Source organism: Mytilus galloprovincialis, chromosome 4 (assembly GCF_965363235.1).
Source record: "Mytilus galloprovincialis chromosome 4, xbMytGall1.hap1.1, whole genome shotgun sequence".
Taxonomy (NCBI): Eukaryota; Metazoa; Mollusca; class Bivalvia; order Mytilida; family Mytilidae; genus Mytilus; species Mytilus galloprovincialis.
The window spans coordinates 102,895,494-102,914,746 of record NC_134841.1 but is presented as its reverse complement, the minus strand read 5'-3'; the positions used below and the strand labels follow the sequence as shown (position 1 = coordinate 102,914,746).

General features: G+C 32.6%; 2 protein-coding genes across 10 annotated transcripts in view; both read left to right on the top strand.

The window, feature by feature from the left end:
* Positions 1-19,253, top strand: part of LOC143073678 (RNA-binding protein 8A-like) — a 244,701-nt gene that overhangs the window by 27,338 nt on the left and 198,110 nt on the right. The gene's annotated exons all lie outside the window — the stretch shown is intronic.
* Positions 1-19,253, top strand: part of LOC143073672 (high affinity cAMP-specific and IBMX-insensitive 3',5'-cyclic phosphodiesterase 8B-like) — a 147,895-nt gene that overhangs the window by 8,503 nt on the left and 120,139 nt on the right. For 2 of the 9 annotated variants that reach the window (XM_076249386.1, XM_076249383.1), the window contains exon 1: positions 7,464-7,931. The exons of 1 other annotated variant lie outside the window; for it this stretch is intronic. In XM_076249386.1, coding sequence (XP_076105501.1) covers positions 7,656-7,931 — 276 coding nt within the window. In that variant the 5' untranslated portion in view covers positions 7,464-7,655. Of the gene's footprint in view, positions 1-7,463; positions 7,932-15,856; positions 15,910-19,253 lie in introns of those variants that run through there. 6 more of the 9 variants (XM_076249389.1, XM_076249382.1, XM_076249384.1 and 3 more) reach the window with 4 other exon arrangements.

Here is a 19,253-nt window from a genome sequence, read left to right as displayed (position 1 = left end):
TGAAATGTCTTGCTAGTTTGTCTACTGGACGATTTTCATACGTTTTCAACGTTGTCTATTCGGGGTACGCTATTTATGGTGGATCATTTGTATATTTCCTCAGACAGAATTTTCTTGATGGTCAGACAAAGTATTAAAAAAAAATCCGATGACTAGGGTTGTTCGTTTAGATGAGGTTCTTAAGTTGTGAAAAAGTTAGTACATGTATCATGAGAGGATAAAAAAATCCTCTTTTTCAAATTTTCAAATTTGGGAAGCGTAAAACTTCGATTTTTTTTTATTTCTCTGCAATAAGAGTCATATGTATAGAACTTGAAAGTAAAAATAAAATTGGGCCTAAAGCGTGCCATTGGCTATATATACCTCTCCACATCATACAAAGCTTATAAATATATGAGATGAATTATAATTAACCCTTTATTTCTGACAATCGTTTCATTTCGTAATCTAATTGTACCGCTATTAGTAAATTGAATTTTATAAGCAAGACCCGTTTAACTTCCAGACAAACTTTTTATAGTAAAGCAATATATATATATATCTTCCTCCTTTTCGGATCTAAATGGGGAAACATTGCATTTTATTACGTTTTATGTCAATTGGTCTCTGGTAGAGAGTTGTTTCATTGGCACTCATCATACCGTATATATCTTCTCATTTCATATAGATTTATGCATTACCCAAATACGATATATTTTGTTGTTTGTTGCTTACGTTACTTTCAGTGGGAAATATTTCATGCATATTCAGTACACCGAATCATGAAGAAGTATCCATATTGATATGCAAAACGAAAATTACAAGCGAAATAAAAAAACTTATCCCAAAAATCATTTATCGCCGTAAAACGTAAGAAATTGACGTTACCATTTGAAACGCAATATCGTGCTTAACGTCAGTATGACGTCGCGCAAAATACTGGTGATAATAACGTAACGTCGGAAATATAGCAAAAAGCCGTCTTATTTTCTTGTTTTTTACGTAACGTTTTTCTAATGTGATTTCTAATGTGTAAGCATTGATTCATTAAGGTTTTTTTCATGGGAATATTTTTTTTCAGTAAAGATATTCATGTATATTTTATTTAACGAAAAATGTATATATATATATATATATATATATATATATATATATATATATATATATATATATATATATATATATACAACTCGTCTAAACATTATGTTTAGACGAGTTGTATATACATTATGTACACAGCCATGTATCACCATCATTGATGGCGATCCGATGGATACATCTGTTGTAGGGTTGTCACTGACTCAGACGTACTTATATATATATATATATTTTATATTTTTTAATTATAAGCAGAGCCACGTTGAATCATTTCATTTGAATCGGAAAGGTCTACTAAAATATTTTATGAGTGGCTAAACAACAGTGCATGATGTTTTATAATTTAATTCTTATTTCAATCCAAATTGTCCAATACAGAAAGAATGTCAAGATGGGTGTCCTCTGAAATAGTTATACGATAAGAGGCATCTACATCAGCAAGTATGTATAGCAGAGATTTCGTCGGTACCAAAGCAGTCTTTGTCTTTAAAAGTTTATATTTTAACGGATCATTGTCACTGATTTTGTCATAATAATGACCCCGGAAAACCTCGAATCCAGGGGGATATGTAGCACCCCAGCTGTCACTCTCTGCTGAATTCAATACGTGTGAACCTTTGGAAATTTTCATTAAATAATAGTCAAAGTTATCATCGTCGGTTTTGACAGCCACAACAGAGTTTATGGATACCAAATCTGATATGTCTTCTGAAAGAATGTCAGTGTCTTGTACTACCTCTTCTTCGTTAGAAGTTTGTGTTATTTCGCGTGGCTTAATAGTTTTCTTTACCCCGGTATTTTCTACATTTAAACAGTTAAGATAATCCCCCAAAATGCATTGATCGCACGTGTAACAAGAGAGATCGGAAACAATGATTTCATTACATGTACTAGTAAAAACATGATGTATTTGTCTATTTTGCTGGATCGGCTTAAATATTTTGGAATTGTGTCTATCAATTGAGTCCACATATCGAAATACCCTTCTTTTAAATAATGCACTTCTTGGCTTTTTAAGGCTACTTTCGCAGAACGTAAATAAATCCTTCGCATTCTGAATCACTGTATTGCCACGTAGAACAGATATGTCCGCCTGTCTTTTTATAAATCCCCCCGCGGCATCTTGATGCCCTTTTGCATGGCTTGTTTCAAAGAAATTTCTATGGAATGTTTTATATCCGAAATCAGGGATGGCAGTAGATAAACTTCCTAAACAGTGCCGCGATTTATATTGGCTAGAACAACCGTCTGTGAATTCATGCATATGATCAACTGTGTATGATATTGAATCTAAATATTCCTTAACTTTCTTTTGGACATATTTTGTAAAATCATTATCATGTTGCAGGTCCGGGGAAATTACGAAAAAATGTTCCGTAATTATTTCCGGAAATTCTTCTGTACTGTCTACACCATCGTATTCTAAAATGGCGTGTCGGTGCATGACGGTTACATGAATGCTGCATTCAGTTCTTTGGAAGTAATTGGATTGGATTTCTTCTTTCTCGACACAGCGATAATTTTCCGAATAATCGTGGATGCATATGCAATGATTGACTAGCAAGTTCTGAACAAGACTTTTAAGTTGATTGCTTTGCCAGTTTGATCGGTGCTGGTGAGCGGGGAAAGTTTCGAGAAGCTTTTTTAAATTGAGAAACATTTCGTTTACGCTAGTTTTCTTTTTTATCAGGGTCAGTCGGCGCCTTACATTTTTACCCTTCGATTTTTCAGTTATATATTCATATTTTTGCCATTCAACAGTTGAAGACGACTGTGATTCGTTGGGTGAAAGTTTGAAATTACTAACTCCGCAAAGGCTACATTTTCGGTCAAGACAATTTTTTCTATAAAATCCATTTACTTTTGGACATAGCGTAATATGTATAAGGTCTGACATTTTCTCAAATACGGGATAGTCACTTTCTTGCGAATCGGTTTCCCTGTCACACGATTTTCTGAACTTCATACATGCTTTGAAAACAAGGTTTGCTTCCACGTGATATCTACAACAGCATGTATTTCTATCTTTTTCAGATGCAGGTCTTACGAAAAACGGTCGAAGTTTCTCAAATGCTCTTTGTCCAATTTTAATTTCCGGATATTTGGCGACAAAATCTAAATACGCATCAGTTTGTGTTTTTTCCAGCACGTGTGTCATATGCGAAGTATATAAGTTTGGTCCCAATCGTTCTCTTTTGATATCGGATTTGTTGCCGGTCGGGTGTGATATGCCATCAGAGAGCCAAAAGTTATAAACTGTTTTCTTTGTTTCTTCTGAAATGGAATCTTTTCTTGTTTTCTGTTGCGTAAGAGCCCATGCAGACGATTCACTTTTAAGAATTCTAGACCTAATACGCTGGCCTCCAGCAACCCTTCTTGCTGGCAAACCTAAATTTTTACACAGTTTAATTTTACCTCTCGAGTTTGCTAAATTTTCCCCGCTGATTGATGCAGTAACAGAATTCATTACCGAACGTGCATTCTTAGATCGCTTTAATTTTGTAGATTTTATTATTTCTTGAATATCTGCAACGACGGCCATTTCAACTGGCGAAACTGAATGTTTCAGATTAGCTATTGTTGGCGATCGAGGGGATCTGCGGGCCAAATAAGTCGATATAACTGCGCATCGTTTAGATGGAGATTTTGGTAAACCTTCTTTAAATTTTCTTAGGGCTCTGGCCTTTTCCATTCTGTTTTTGAAAACATTTGAACCTTCTGGTACAACAAGTGACATTGATGAAAGTTCTACATTTTTTTTACCTCTGTGTTTACGGACATTCATTTTATTTTTCAGTTTTCTTTCATTTATTTTCTTAGATTTCTCCCTTTGTTCTCTCTTTTTTCTTGCATTAATCGTTTGACTATATGTTTTTGTCTCGCTCTCTTTATTCTTGTACAACTTTCCATAAGATTTTCTACTCGTTTCATTTTTCTGAAGCCTTTTTCGTTCTCTGTTCCTAATAAGTATTTCCTTAGCCGAAAGTTTACTTTTTTTTCTGTTATTCATATTTCTGAAAACATATTTATATTTGAATGTACACAAAATTTTGGTCTGATTTTTTAAGTCCGATTATTTTAATTGATTGTTGGTTTATAAATACATTCAATAATTAAATATGATCTTTTTTGTCTCGTGTTTTATTTTTTTGGAACTAATCATTCTCCTGAAACACCAGAGATCATTTCGGTTGTTTGAAGGGATTGGTGCCTCTTGTTTTGTCTACGAAAATTATCTAATATGGTAACTCTTCTTTTAGATTGTTCCAGAACTTCCTAAAGTCACATCATTTTTTACGAATTTTAATATAGAATAATATTTTTATTTCATTAAGGGAGCAACCATTTGATTTTAATGGGGGGGGGGGGGGGGGGTGCTAGGATGAAAAATTTTGTCCGGCATTTTTTTTAGTTGTTATCTCGGTCCTGCCTTTTTATTTTCACTATATTTGGTCCTGCCTATTTTTACAAGTTTATCCTGGGTTTGTTTGCCAACTGCTCATCCTGCCCTTTTAACCCCACCGCAGTTCGCGCCTGTCCTAAGTCAGGTACCTATAGCTTTTGTTAGTCTTTTATATTTTTTTACTTTTAGTTCATCTCTGTGTTTCGAAGTGAAGAGTGGCGTCCATTTTCTTGATCTAGTATACATTAGGATTTCGGGGCCTACTCAAGACCTCCTCTGGGTGCGGGATTTCTCGCATGTTGAAGACCCATTGGTGGCCTTGAGCTGTTTTCTACGTTTTGGTCGGGTTGTTATCTCTTTGACATATTCCCCGTTTCCATTCTTATTCATTATTTTTTTACTCGAAACTCCTGTCTGCCTTTTTTTTACACCCAAAACCCCTGTCCTCCCTCTTTTTCAAATTTCATTCTAGCCCCCCCCCCCCCCCCCCCCCTTAAAAATCAAATGGAAGCTCCCTAAGGCAAAAACATGCCCATATCGTTTCATGTTTGGAGATCGATTCTTTACAAGTTCTTCTTATAATTTCTTTTGAGTATTGACTCTGTGTGAAATATGACGTTTCATTAATTTTTCGACGTTTTTTGTCTCATTGGACATTTTTTCTGATTTTTCTTTTCTTTATTTGCGAAAAGGATAAAACATAAAAACAGCCAGTATTTATATTATCATGTTCAGTATTTGTTGTAATTTTTGAAATCTGTATCAGTATTTTTCTTCTGATTTAATCGCGATACATCGTAGATCCCGAAATCGTCAAAATGGAATATTTGTTTGGATTTCAGATGATACGGGACATTTTTTCTGATTTTAAATTTTTTCAATAGTTTTTTTTTAAAACAAGTAAACTCAAAAAGTTTGGTACCAATTTAAACAGAAATGTTTGTAATTTATAAATTATAAATATAAACGATATCCTTTTAAAATTACCTTCAGTATATGAATTTGAACTTCAAAGTTTGCAGTTGGAGTCTAGATTATTTGTCACCATTACAAGATCAAAAAGTTGCTATGACGTCATTTTTCTACATGTATGACGTCATATATGTAAGTAAAATTATGTAATTCAAAACTTTACATATGGTTCTTAATTCCTTCCAAATGAGAACTACCTTTGGCTACTCAATCCATATTTCATTCTCAAAAATGTTTGGAGATCTCAATGTTCAATGTTACGCATTACACGGCAAAATTGCCTATTTCATAAAATTTAGCGCTTCAAATCGAAACCTATTCGTGAAAAAAATATCATGAAAAACAGATATTTTGTTGCCATTAGATTGGGTAACGAAAATTATTTAGCGATTCTGCAAATTGTTGCGTCCTAAACGGACAGTTAGCCTTTTCGCCGATTTTTCTCGAATCACCTTCAAATTGTCACCAGTATCTTGCGCGACGTCTATAAAGGATCATAACGGAGATTGAGGATGAAACTCATTTCTTTCCCATCTTAGAAGTAGATATTTGCGTATCAGCAGAGGTTGTTCGACATGTTTTTTGCAATATACCATCTTTTTTTTCTTTCTTCTTTTTGATATAAATCAGCCGTTAGTTTTATCGTTTAAATTATTTGACATTGGAGGCCGGTTAAAGCCGCTTACTATGCTGTATGCGTTTTGTTCATTATTAAAGGCCGTACGGTAGCATGAGTTATTGTCTACTTCATTTGGTCTCTGCAGAGTGACCAGTTTTCTCATAGGCAATATTATCAGATTATTACATGGCATTTTTCATATCAGATGTATTATCAGGCCATGGTTCAATATCAGTCCAAGAACCGAAGGGCTGAAGTACTAATGTTATATAAGTAAAAATGTTCTATGTATTTAAAAAAAAAAAATAGGGGGGGTGAGGTGGTAAAATATGCGCATCTATTCAACATGGACATACATCGCAGGGGCGGCCGATTCAGCCATTTTAAAAAGGGAGTCCAAACCCAGGATGAGGGGGCGGGGGTTGGGGTTCAAACTACATGTCCCCATTCAAATGCATTGATCCGTTGCAAAAAAGGGGGTTCCACCCCCCGAACCCCCCCCCCCCCCCCCCCGGATCCGCCAATGCATCGGTTTAGAATTTTCCTTATGCGGAAATGAAGAAATGAAAACTATGTCTTTATAATATATATGGAAGATGATATATTTATCATCCATTTCTAACAGAGACATATATAATGCTGTATCCTATAATTTATAAATGTATCTATTTTAAATAATACCATGCATTTATTGTCAGAACATAAATATGCATTTTAACTCGTTTTATGAAACACAAAAGCTTTATATTGTTGATATAACTACTTGAGAAAAGAAAGATTTAATCTTACATCCATAAATTTCAAGATTGAAAAAGAATAGGTTTTCCACTCGACTCCTTTATTTACCTTTCTTTAGTTTCGAGTGTTTCAGAAGTTGAGTGGTCAATGTTTCGATTTTTGCTTGTTATCAATGACCGATTTTATTAAAAATCACAGACAATGTAAATTTCATCGCTATGCGACTGAATTACACCTGTCAATCACCATGGTAACATGAAAACTTTCGTCACCAACGACACCTGTTCCGTAGTTATTTTGCATCCGATTATGACTCCTGCGAACTGATTTATTGAATTATAGAAAATTGATATCTATAAATTGAAGTAAGATTTATCTCTGAGAGTATATATAAATAAATAATCATAATTGTCTATTCTTTTGAAAGTCTGACGTCAGAGGCACCGCTATTAATGTGATATATAATAACTCTGGATCTATTTATCAGTTTCAACAGTTTTTCTTCATTTCGTGACCTATTTTTTATATAACAATTTTGATTCTAGTTCAGAATGATAAAAGACGTAACTTGCAATAAATATTATATCATTTGTGAATGAAACAGTCGCAATCAGCTGTTACCGTTTTATGAATCAGTTATGTTATATTTTGTTTTAATCGCTATCTATCGATAAACATGTGTTGAAATAGATATTGGGTTAATTTTGTTGAATTTAACGAAAGTTACCGTAAAACGTGAGCATTGGAGGACTCATATAAAACTGCAAAACTTAGAAAACATAATATATATTCCTGTCATCAAGGATTGTAGATGAAAGCGTTGGACCAGGCTACTTTGCGTTCGGAATGGGATGCACTCCAAGCATCCATGTTAACCAAACTGGTTTAGTGATTTGTCGCGAATCGGAGGACTCAAATTCACATATAGCATCCTATAGTGCAGCATATCATACCCGTGTGGTCAAATCTGACGGCACCACAGAAACCTCTTCTGGTGTGGCTGTCACTTCGCTAGATAAACAATCTGCTTTTAAAGAACTTGTACCATTAACACTGAAACAAGGAAACGAAAGCCTTAATATTGAGGCCCAAACACAAACTAGTATCAGAATAGAAATGAAGGTATGTTTAATACTGTTGTCGGTAGGCATTTTAGACGCGGATCAAAAAGTTAATTTTTATTTCTTAAATTTAAAAATAAACAGCATACACGTCAAATGGAGAATAAGAATAAGAATATTTATTATTCCAATCAAGGGCCCTTGGTGGGCAGTATAACATGTTTAACAATTCGAATATGACATTCTTACATTACCTTAAGTCAGAGACATATATAATACATATATTCAGTGGCGGATCCAGAAATTTTGATAAGTGGGGGCCCACTGACTGACCTAAGAGGGGGCCCGCTCCAGTCACGCTTCAGTGATTCCCTATATAAGCAACACAATTTTTTCCCAAAAAGGGGGGCCCGGGCCCCCTGCCCCCCCCCTTAAATCCGCCTCTGATATTATATGTCTCTTCCTTAATGATCAATGTAGACACATCAATCCAAATTAACCGACCCTGATTAAGTTGTGAAAAACTTCTCAATTTTGAAATATTATAATGAATTGATTGAGTGTTGGTTACTTACACATGTCCCAACATTGACTAGTATTATCGTAAGGCATCTTCATACACATGAAAGTCGTAACAATGGAACTTCCTGTTATATAGTAACATACCGCTTTGGCATTTCGAAGTTGTTTAATTTATGTAAAGGAATATTTTTATATTTGTGTTAAAACAGGTACAAACCCATGCTCGTAGAATTATAGTTGACGCAACCCAGTCTTGTTTCAGAATGAACAACTTAATTTTGAAAAATGGTGATTCGGATTTAAAAAAAATCCAACAACGATGATTAATGTTTTACTTTTACAAATTGTGTGACTTGGATGGAGAGTTATGTCTCGTTGGCCCTTATACCATATCTTCTTATAAAGGACATGACAAGATTTGAATAAATGAAAAAAGTAGATTTGACAAATACTCACCAAGACTTCCTTTGTAATTCAAGAGATAGATTTATATATTCCTACTTTAAAAAAAAATATTTTCGCGTATTTTCAAATTTAGCTAACTGTGTACATGTATTAAAAAAAAGCATTGCGACTCAGTCAAATCTATTTTTTTTTATATCAGAACATACGCTCGTACACGGCAAAACTGGTCCGGTGTCACCTCTGACGGATGGTTCGTCGTCAAGGATAGTCCGTTCTGACATCGGAAACCCACTGAGTAGTCAGTACTTCTGTGTTGACCTGAAATATTATAGATATTGTCATTTTCCATACGCCAACTGTTCATATATAAAATGTAGTACTATTTTTTTCAAACACAGGCATAGATGGTCTTACCTACTTTTGGGGACTTTATATTGTTTTCGCAATTTATATTTTTTTTTCAACTTTTTTTTATTATTAATGATGAGGGTCATGTTAATGTGGTTATTTTCATTTGATTTTTTCGTCTTCATCTGATGTTGTCAGTCATCTGATGTTGTCAGTCATCTGATGTTATCTTCTTTTGGTAATACAATACCTGGGACCCATTTTTAGTCCCTTTATAAGCTGTATTACTTCCTGCTTGCCGAAACCATTGTTTCTTTAACATTAATGAAATGTTTGTCGCTATTTTCGTAGAAAGAAGATATTTCTCAACTCTTCATCTGATTATGCCATACTAAGTAATACGCGGTTGCTAGGACTTTCGATGGTATATTTCCGGTTGACCAATGTCACGCACTTACATGAAATATTCATCACTTTGATCGGGATTATAATAGTTTTAGATATAATTATATTAGAGCTGTATACCTTGTTATCATAGTTATGATTTACCTTATTATTAATATCAAACATGTCAAAATTAATAAAATAAACATCATCATTGGTATCATTGCAGTCGTCGTCGTCGTCGCGAGTTCACGTCTAAACTTAGAATGAAATTCAAAACAGTGTGGCTGTGGCCATTGATTGACACATTAAAATCATCCATTGACTGGGACAATTTAGGTGAACGTTTGTATGTAACGACCACTGCTCACTATGTACTTTTTAAAGAAACTTAAACTATGGGGTCACTAAAGGTTCTCAACACCTTAATAAAGTAATTCGAAAAATTAATCAGAAATAACACGATGTTTTGATTTATATCAATTATATAAATCAAAACATAAAGGTTATTCCTGATTAATTTTTCGAATTATTTTATAATTAAAGGCGTTAAGAAACCTTTGGTGACCCCACAGTTTAAATGTCTATAGTTGGTACGTCGTGAACAGTGGTCGTTACAGACAAACGTTCACGTAAATTGTCCCAGTCAATGGATGAATTTAATGTGTCAATCAATGGCCACAGCCACACTGTTTTGAATTTCATTCTATTAGAGATGTTTCTTGGCGTATGACTATGCAAACACTATCTTCAGGTATTTCCCAGGAAAAAAGATGCGCAAGTCTTATTAGTGCAGTCTTTGCGCCAAATCATATGATATATACATTTTTTTGTTCATTATATCGTTCTGTGATGAACAGCTAAAAAGCATTCCAAACCCAACTGCTTGTGTGCAGTTATTCGAGGCAGGTTTGTATAAAATGGAAATGGGAAATATGTCAAAGAGACAACAACCTGACCAAAGAGTACAACACTGCCGAAGTCTTTATGCTTCCTTTTTTTCATTTTATTATTCATAAACGTTGCAGGTATTGGATGTCCAAGATAATTGTACAGTGTAATATGCAGAAATAAATAATGTTGGTTAACTCAGATGAAATCATTATGAAGCTCAGCTGATTTTGTTTTATGTCATCAAATAAGCTATGCGTGTAGCAATAGGCATTGGAGATTTTTTTCAGGAAATTAAAACGTATTGATTTGAAAAAAAATATATGTTTCATTAGGGAAATGAAAGCGTCTTCGTTTATGTAACAGCTGTTTTAATTAAGAAAGTGATATTTGTAATCTTGGGTAATTTGTTCATGAAAAAGGGCACATGTGCCTAATGACAAATACACTAAGTTAATGGTAATGGTTGTGGATCTGAAATTTGAGGAGGAAAATGGAATTGAGATCATGTGGGATTACAGCGACAGTACTGTTGTTACACAATTTATAGATAAGCGGAAGTAAACGTCAACATGACGGCTACCTCAGTATCATGTATAGAGCTGGTTGTATGGTACGATTGATTGTGTGTTACTTGAAGTCTTCTTCTTCTTAAAAGAATTGAAATACACTCAATGCAAACATATTATATTTTTATACCTAGGATTTAATTTTTGCATGAGCGAGAGCTGTATTTTCAAATTCGATTTTGACTATGGAGTATTGGTTTTGATCATTGTTGAAGGCCGTACGGTGATCTATAGATGTTAATTTCTGTGCCATTTTGGTCTCTTGTGGAGAGTTGTCTCATTGGCAATCAAACCACATCTTCTTTTTATATAAACTACATTTGCATCAAAATACCAAAGGCTACAGGACTAAAACTAATGTCTGATTCACACGACACAACAGGATAACATAACCATTGTAAAAGCTATTTATTTTATGGTCTCGCTCATTACCATCTCATCATGTTTGTTATAAAGACCTGATTCTAACAGGTAAACTGCTGCAACTTGTTAAAAATCAATGTTTTGTATTGACAAAGGGATACATCACAAGACAATGCAAACAAATTGTAACATTAATTTGTTTTTAATAACGATAGTAGAAATATGACGGATCTATGCCAAGTACAGCGAATATCAAGGTTAGGTACTTCATATACCCAACTATAGTGTTTGTATAATAGGAAAACAGGTTAGTAATGTTTTAGTCCATGTAAACAGACAATAAATCCGTACAAAAACTTCAAGATATATATTTTTTTAGAACTGATTAAAGGGGTTTTCCTTTTAAAAGTTTTTGTTCCATTAAAATTGGTATTGGTGACGGGGACCTTGGTAGTGTCTGACTGCATGTCTTCACGTCAATTAAGCGCTGTTTCTTATCGAATATACCGTATGGGAGGATTTTTTTCACGGTTAATGCATTTGCCGCATCATTTTACTCTTTTTTCATTGATATTGGGTTATTACTCGACCGTGATCTTCTTTATCGTGGAACGTCCTGAACATGTACGAAATATTTGCCACTGAACGACACAACAATAAATCAACCAACCTAAATATGGTTAATTCAAACAATAAAGCTAGTTTCTAAATTCCTGTTTTATTAAGACATTGTGTGCACGAAACACCAAGTCCAGTATTTTGATTGGTTGATTTCTTAGTTTGATAATCGTACTCCGTTTATGGCTGTAAGGCCTGGTATCTATAGTCCAATGCCTCTTTTAAGTTTGTCCTTGACCCGTCCCGATAGTGTCAATATTTCAGTAATAATCGGTTATCAAAATCTGCGATTATCTATGATCATCTTTAGATTTGAAACCGGATTGTAATTGCATGTACATCTTATGGCTCTGATCTAGCTGTGAATAAATAAATTACATGTATATCTCATGGCTCTGATCTAGCTGTGAATAAATAAATTGTACATTTACACATGATTGTCCAGATACTTTTTGTCTCAATTAAAAAAAATTATCGCATTAAATTACTTTGCTCATCATAGGTCCTTTACATGTAATTGAAAACAAAAATGTAATCTTATAATATATGAAGAAGAACAAGATGTTTTATTTCCATCAAATGAGCTCACAAGGAGTATAATATAATATATGTAAATAATGCACCGTCTCAGTATTGGATGCTTCAGAGTTTTGAAAATTATGTTGAAATATATCAAAACGTCATATTGGCCTAACCACTTAAACTGATAATTTGTACTCGTACCACCAAACTTACAGAAATCATGCAGAATATATTTGTATATATAATTACAGACGAAAAGGGAAAACACAACAAAAACACATGCACACACATGCACACACACACCAAATAGAATTGAGGTAGCCAAAAAATTTAAGACGACCATGGCTTCATTTGCCCCCTTTTTTCTACCGTTTAAAAGTTTTATAAATTTTCAAATATTCTCAACTGCATTAGTTTCACTTCTATAGCTTCACTGCAATTACATAGTTTGTGAAAATACAGTACTTTAATGTGATACCTCAACAATTAATACCGTTAAATGCTATCACAATCCTAGGTTGTGAGAGTTCATCATTTTAGTTTCATAGAAGACAATGAACCTTATTGAACCCCAAAATATTGATAGCTTATCGAGTTGATGGATAATACATAAAGTTATTTCCAAATATAGCGATATGTTGTGTCTTTAAACGGTCCGTTCAAGTGTTCTTCATTTGAAAGAAAGACGCATATAGCTCTTCTTCAGGTTAATATATAATTCATTTGCTATTTATAAAGTTGACAAGAAAATGGATAAGGTTTGTGATCCAAATTGTCACTATATTTCCGACGGAAACTAAAACTTTCGCTTCCGTAAGTTTTTATTACAACAGTTATATGTTGTTATAGGATGTTCGTCGAATGCCTTTTTGTGTAAGGACCTTCCTATAGTATTAAAAAGGTCAACGTCCGAAAATATTAAGTATACATTTTTTCATATTTGTTTTACTAATGTCTTAAGCGATCCCAGCACAGAAACAATTAATACAATGTTTTATACGTCCGTGGCCTGTATAAATCACGATCTTCTGAAAATTTAAACAATAGTACATTGTAAGGATTTAAAGAATTATGTTTCAATATTATATGAAATCAAGGTCTAGCACATATTATTTATTGTTAGTGCATTAGTCCGAGATGAAATGAAGTTATGAGAAATTTAAAAACAATTCAATTCAATTCAATTCAATATTTATTGGAAAGAGCACAATAGAGGTGTGATCCAAATACAGACAATAGTATTATAACAACATAGATGCATGTAACAACAAGTCATAAGTATATTCTATGAATACCATAACATTTTAAGTATATTCTATGAATATCATAACATTCTAAGTATATTCTATGAATACCATAACATTTTAAGTATATTCTATGAATACCATAACATTCTAAGTATATTCTATGAATATCATAACATTTTAAGTATATTCTATGAATATCATAACATTCTAAGTATATTCTATGGATACTATAACATTTTAAGTATATTCTATGAATATCATAACATTCTAAGTATATTCTATGAATATCATAACATTTTAAGTATATTCTATGAATATCATAACATTCTAAGTATATTCTATGAATACCATAACATTCTAAGTATATTCTATGAATACCATAACATTCTAAGTATATTCTATGAATACCATAACATTCTAAGTAAATTCTATGAATATCATAACATTCTAAGTATATTCTATGAATATCATAACATTCTAAGTATATTCTATGAATATCATAACATTCTAAGTATATTCTATGAATATCATAACATTTTAAGTATATTCTATGAATATCATTACATTCTAAGTATATTCTATGAATATCATTACATTCTAAGTATATTCTATGAATACCATAACATTCTAAGTAAATTCTATGAATATCATAACATTTTAAGTATATTCTATGAATATCATAACATTCTAAGTATATTCTATGAATATCATAACATTCTAAGTAAATTCTATGAATATCATAACATTTTAAGTATATTCTACGAATACCATAACATTCTAAGTATATTCTATGAATACCATAACATTCTAAGTAAATTCTATGGATACCATAACATTCTAAGTAAATTCTATGGATACCATAACATTCTAAGTAAATTCTATGAATATCATAACATTCTAAGTATATTCTATGAATACCATAACATTCTAAGTATATTCTATGAATACCATTACATTTTAAACATACAGCACGATTATTCTAAATAATAAATAAGTCATGATATATACTAGTACACATGCACTCAAATATCATCCAATAACAAAACAGTGAACAAAGGACGGTATCTGATAAAACCAGAGATAAAACGAGGATAAAACGTATATAGGAACTATTGAATGTCTATAATATCTTTTTTGTCAGTTAAAAGGTGGAACAGTGGTGTAACATATATAGCAGAATATAAAAACAAAATATAAAGATCAGTTGCTCATTGTTGGAGGACGTACGGTGGCATATAGCGGTTAATTTCTGTGTCATTTGGTCTCTTGTGGAGGGCTGTCTCATTGGCAATAATTTTATATGTACCCACCAGATCGATGCGAAGCACAAAACAAATACAAAGACCCAAAATACACAAATTTCAAATCATAGAGTACTCATAGTTACCACTTTTCCTATAGGCGCATCTGTTGAATCGTAATTTTCGCAGTAATTTGCTTGGTCATTCCATTTGGTATTGATGTTTGATAAGAATATTGAAAAAAATATTTGTTTATGAACATCAGAATTGACCTTGTGACCTGGTACAGCAATATGACGCCAGATTTTTTTTAGACGTGCCTGGATTTGTTCCGTTTATCACATGATGACTGTTTATTAGACATTGCATTATATGTCTTCGCTTCATCGTTCGACCCTCAGTCATAGACGTTAAGAGGAATAGACCATTTTTAATAATTTAAAAAATTAAAATCAAAGCACACACACTGAAATTACAGAGAAAAAAAAGGGGGATCACAACTTTTTAGGCGGCATATACATATAGATTTGTCTTCAGATCAGATACATATAGCTCGTAACTATATGTGTGCATATCTAAAAAAAAATATGACGTTAAAAAGATTTGACTAGAAAAGCAACAAAAAAAAATGAAAAATAATAGATCGCCAGGATTTTAAACAATTCTCCCTATGGTTTTATTTGTTATTTCAGTACATATATAGACAGCAATAGCATGACTACAAGGCATAAAGTAATAAATTAGAATAAGATTAAAACCGTTAAAAAAATAAAACATATTGCGCTAGGTGAGAAAAATTTAAATTACGGAACTTACAACCGTAAACATTCCAAAATTAATCACTCCGTCAGATGAGGACAACTCGACTGAATCGGGCGTCAACTGATGCAATAACACATATGGTAAACGACTGTATGTTCACAAGCAGAGTAAGTAATCACACACTTGTTTTATATGATCGATATGACTATTAACTCCTATAACCATAGATAGATGATCCAACGCAATCAGTACTGTTGATCATCACCACCTTTAGACTCTACTTGCATCACGAAAATGACTCTGAGTACCAGTACAGACAAACCTAAGCATGATCAGGCACGATCATTCCTGAGTTACAGGACTTAAGCTGCCAGATGTAAGGCAAATTTTCTCATATCCATAGCTTTTTACAACATTTAACAGAGTTCTCAAAATCGTGCTTCCATGACCAGTGGTACTTGATGAAAATCTGCTGGTCCTCACTTTTAGTTTTATTTCTATTTCGAAATACCAAAATTATGGTTGATTCTTTGCCAAATTTTGGTGCTCAAGCATTAACCTTCTGACCACCACTTTTAGCAAACTCTGCTTGAACTGTAAGATCTAAGTTAATTTTTATACGTCCGTCTGTCTGGCATCCACATGTCGCACCGTAACTTGAGAACCACTTATCCAAATTTCACGAAACTTTACATAGTTGTTTCTTATGATGGTCAAACGATCTGTATACTTGGTGAAAATAGGACTGAAACAAACTAAAACAAGGGTGTGTATTTTTCACATGTCACGCTGTATCTCAAAAACAATTTCTGATTATTGCTTTAAACTTCACACACTTCATAATTATATTAATCCAAAGATCTGTATACTTTTTGGTGATGATTCAAAATTTAATTTTAGAGTTATTTGTATAAAAGGGGGAAGGGTTTTCACATGTCGCACCATACATGTATCTCATAAACGATTTATGATTATTGCTTAAAACTTTACCCACTTCTTAGTTATATTAATCTCAAGATCTGTATACTTTTTGGTGATGATTCAAAATTTTATTTAGAGTTATTGAGTTTTTTTCCACAAGTCGCGCTGTATCTCAGAAACTATTTATGATAATTGCATAAAACTTTCACACAAGATGAAGGGTGTATCATGCACTCATGGCCCAGCTATTTATTGTATATGTGATACACTTTTCAGTATACTTCTAAAAGATTGACTTACAACTCTACATGCACTAGGTAACATTTCCATTTTGATTTTGAAATTTTCACTACTTTGCATGAATCAAAATACTACAAACTTGTCACTTTTGTTGTGATTGGTGAATGAAGGCCCACTTAATATTTGAAAAGATTTTGGTTTGAAGTTTCAGAGTTATAAAACTTTCAACAGTTATACCAAATAGGTAATATTTAAATGCCTCAAGATATTCTCTTGCAACTTTTTCTACAAGGCCATTTTATTTCTGAGTAAAAACCTGCAAATTATTGGATTAAATTCTTGCAACAATTTCTATATGCTATAGGAGAGTGACTCAGTTGATTTCATCATCCGATCGCTCAAACATCAATGACAAAAATCGACCGAACGAAGCCTGCGACAGCTATAATTGTCATATCAACGGAACCATTTAAATATTATTAGTTATTCAGTTTCATCATGACAAGTTTTATTGAATAAACTTTTAACTGAAATATCGCCAAATTACTTATACTTAGCCTTAAATCAACACACGAGGTTTTTTTTATATTAACCTTTGACATTAATGAACTAGAACATAATGAATTAACTTGTCATGTACAAGGAAAGAAGCTGTTTAGTGACTCATTGCATTTCTGACTTATTTATATTAGTGTGTGATGTTTTAAAATTATGCCCTCAGGCAAGGTTTAATATATGAAAACCGAGTCGACAGGACTTTTGTTTTTTGTTTACTAACTTCAGGGCACCATAGTGGAAGACTTTTTAGTTTTGCAGGCAAGTTTGTTTGCTTTTTCTTTCTGCATATTTTTGGCATTATTTTCTTCTGCCAGCTTGCTTCCTTGTACATGTATATATTTGCTACGTCGCATATTCAATCATAAATTATTGAGTCCTTGGAATGATTTGCTGTAAAACTTCTTGGGACTTAAAAATCTAAACTGTAATAAGAAAAAGAAGGGTAGTGCGTTTAAAGTATTAAAGCAGGGTCTACTGTTTAAAATGTTCATCACAAAATCTACCTTGGGGGGGGGGGGTTCAACAATGGAGACTAGTTTCCTATTTGAGGAAGGAGTAACCCTCAAATGAGGGATGTTTTTCTAGTCTTAAATTTAATTCAAATTTTGAATTTTATTTAATAGTTGAAATGGAATATTAGTTATTGAAAAAACATGTTTTTTCAAAAGATGAATTGTATATACATGACAAGCCCTTAAATTATTTACTGAGAAGTAACAAGCTTATGTAAATCATTTTCAAGGCTTAGACTTACTTTGCAAAATTCTTTTCCTTTGTAACACTATAAACAAATTACTCAAATGTTACTTTTAGGGGGAATATATGTAGTTTCCAATTTATTTTGTTGTCTGTAACCAAATTAGAAGAACTTTTGATTTTTTTGTCTCTAATCAATTCAGAAGAATTTTTGAATTAGATCAGACTTATCTCAGTGCATGTATGAGGTATCTAATAAAACACTCACTCAGTGCATGTATGAGGTATCTAATAAAACACTCATCATTTAGATTATAATACATATACATGTAGCTTATAAAGTATACATGCTATATAAGTCCTGAACATGCATGAAATATTTGCCACTGCACATTTAGCAACCAATCAATACATAGTAGCATTAGATATCTTATATTTTCAGTAGGAAATATCTAATGTTTTGTTCCTATCTATAATACATAATCAGATATGTTATAAATCCCATAAATATAATATATCATATTTACCTTTTAAAAATCTTATTGCGTTTTTTCAAAAAGATATTTAATGCTTAATTGATACATCTTGTTATCACTTATTTCTCATATTAAAGTTGAATAAGATATTTTATGAAATTTATTATTTATGATTTAAAGAAAACTTCATAAGATATCTAATAAACTTTTTTGTAAGGCCAAATAAAAATAAATGTGTGGTTCCAGTAACCTGACCAATGCTAGTTTCTGAAAAATAAATTTTCAAACGATCAAATTCTAAGGATTGTGAAATAAAATAATTAAATTCATAGATTTCTGTCATCTGAATTTCCATCACAAGTATCTGTTATGGCTAAAATGCAAGAATTTATAACAGAATGCAACAAAATTAACTAAAAACGTATCATATAAAAAAGAAGATGTGGTATGATTGCCAATGAGACAACTATCCACAAAAGACCAAAATGACACAGACATTAACAACTTTAGGTCACCGTACTGCCTTCAACAATGAGCAAAGCCCATATCGTATAGTGAGCTATAAAAGGCCCCGATAAGACAATGTAAAACAATTCAAACGAGAAAACTAACGGCCTTAT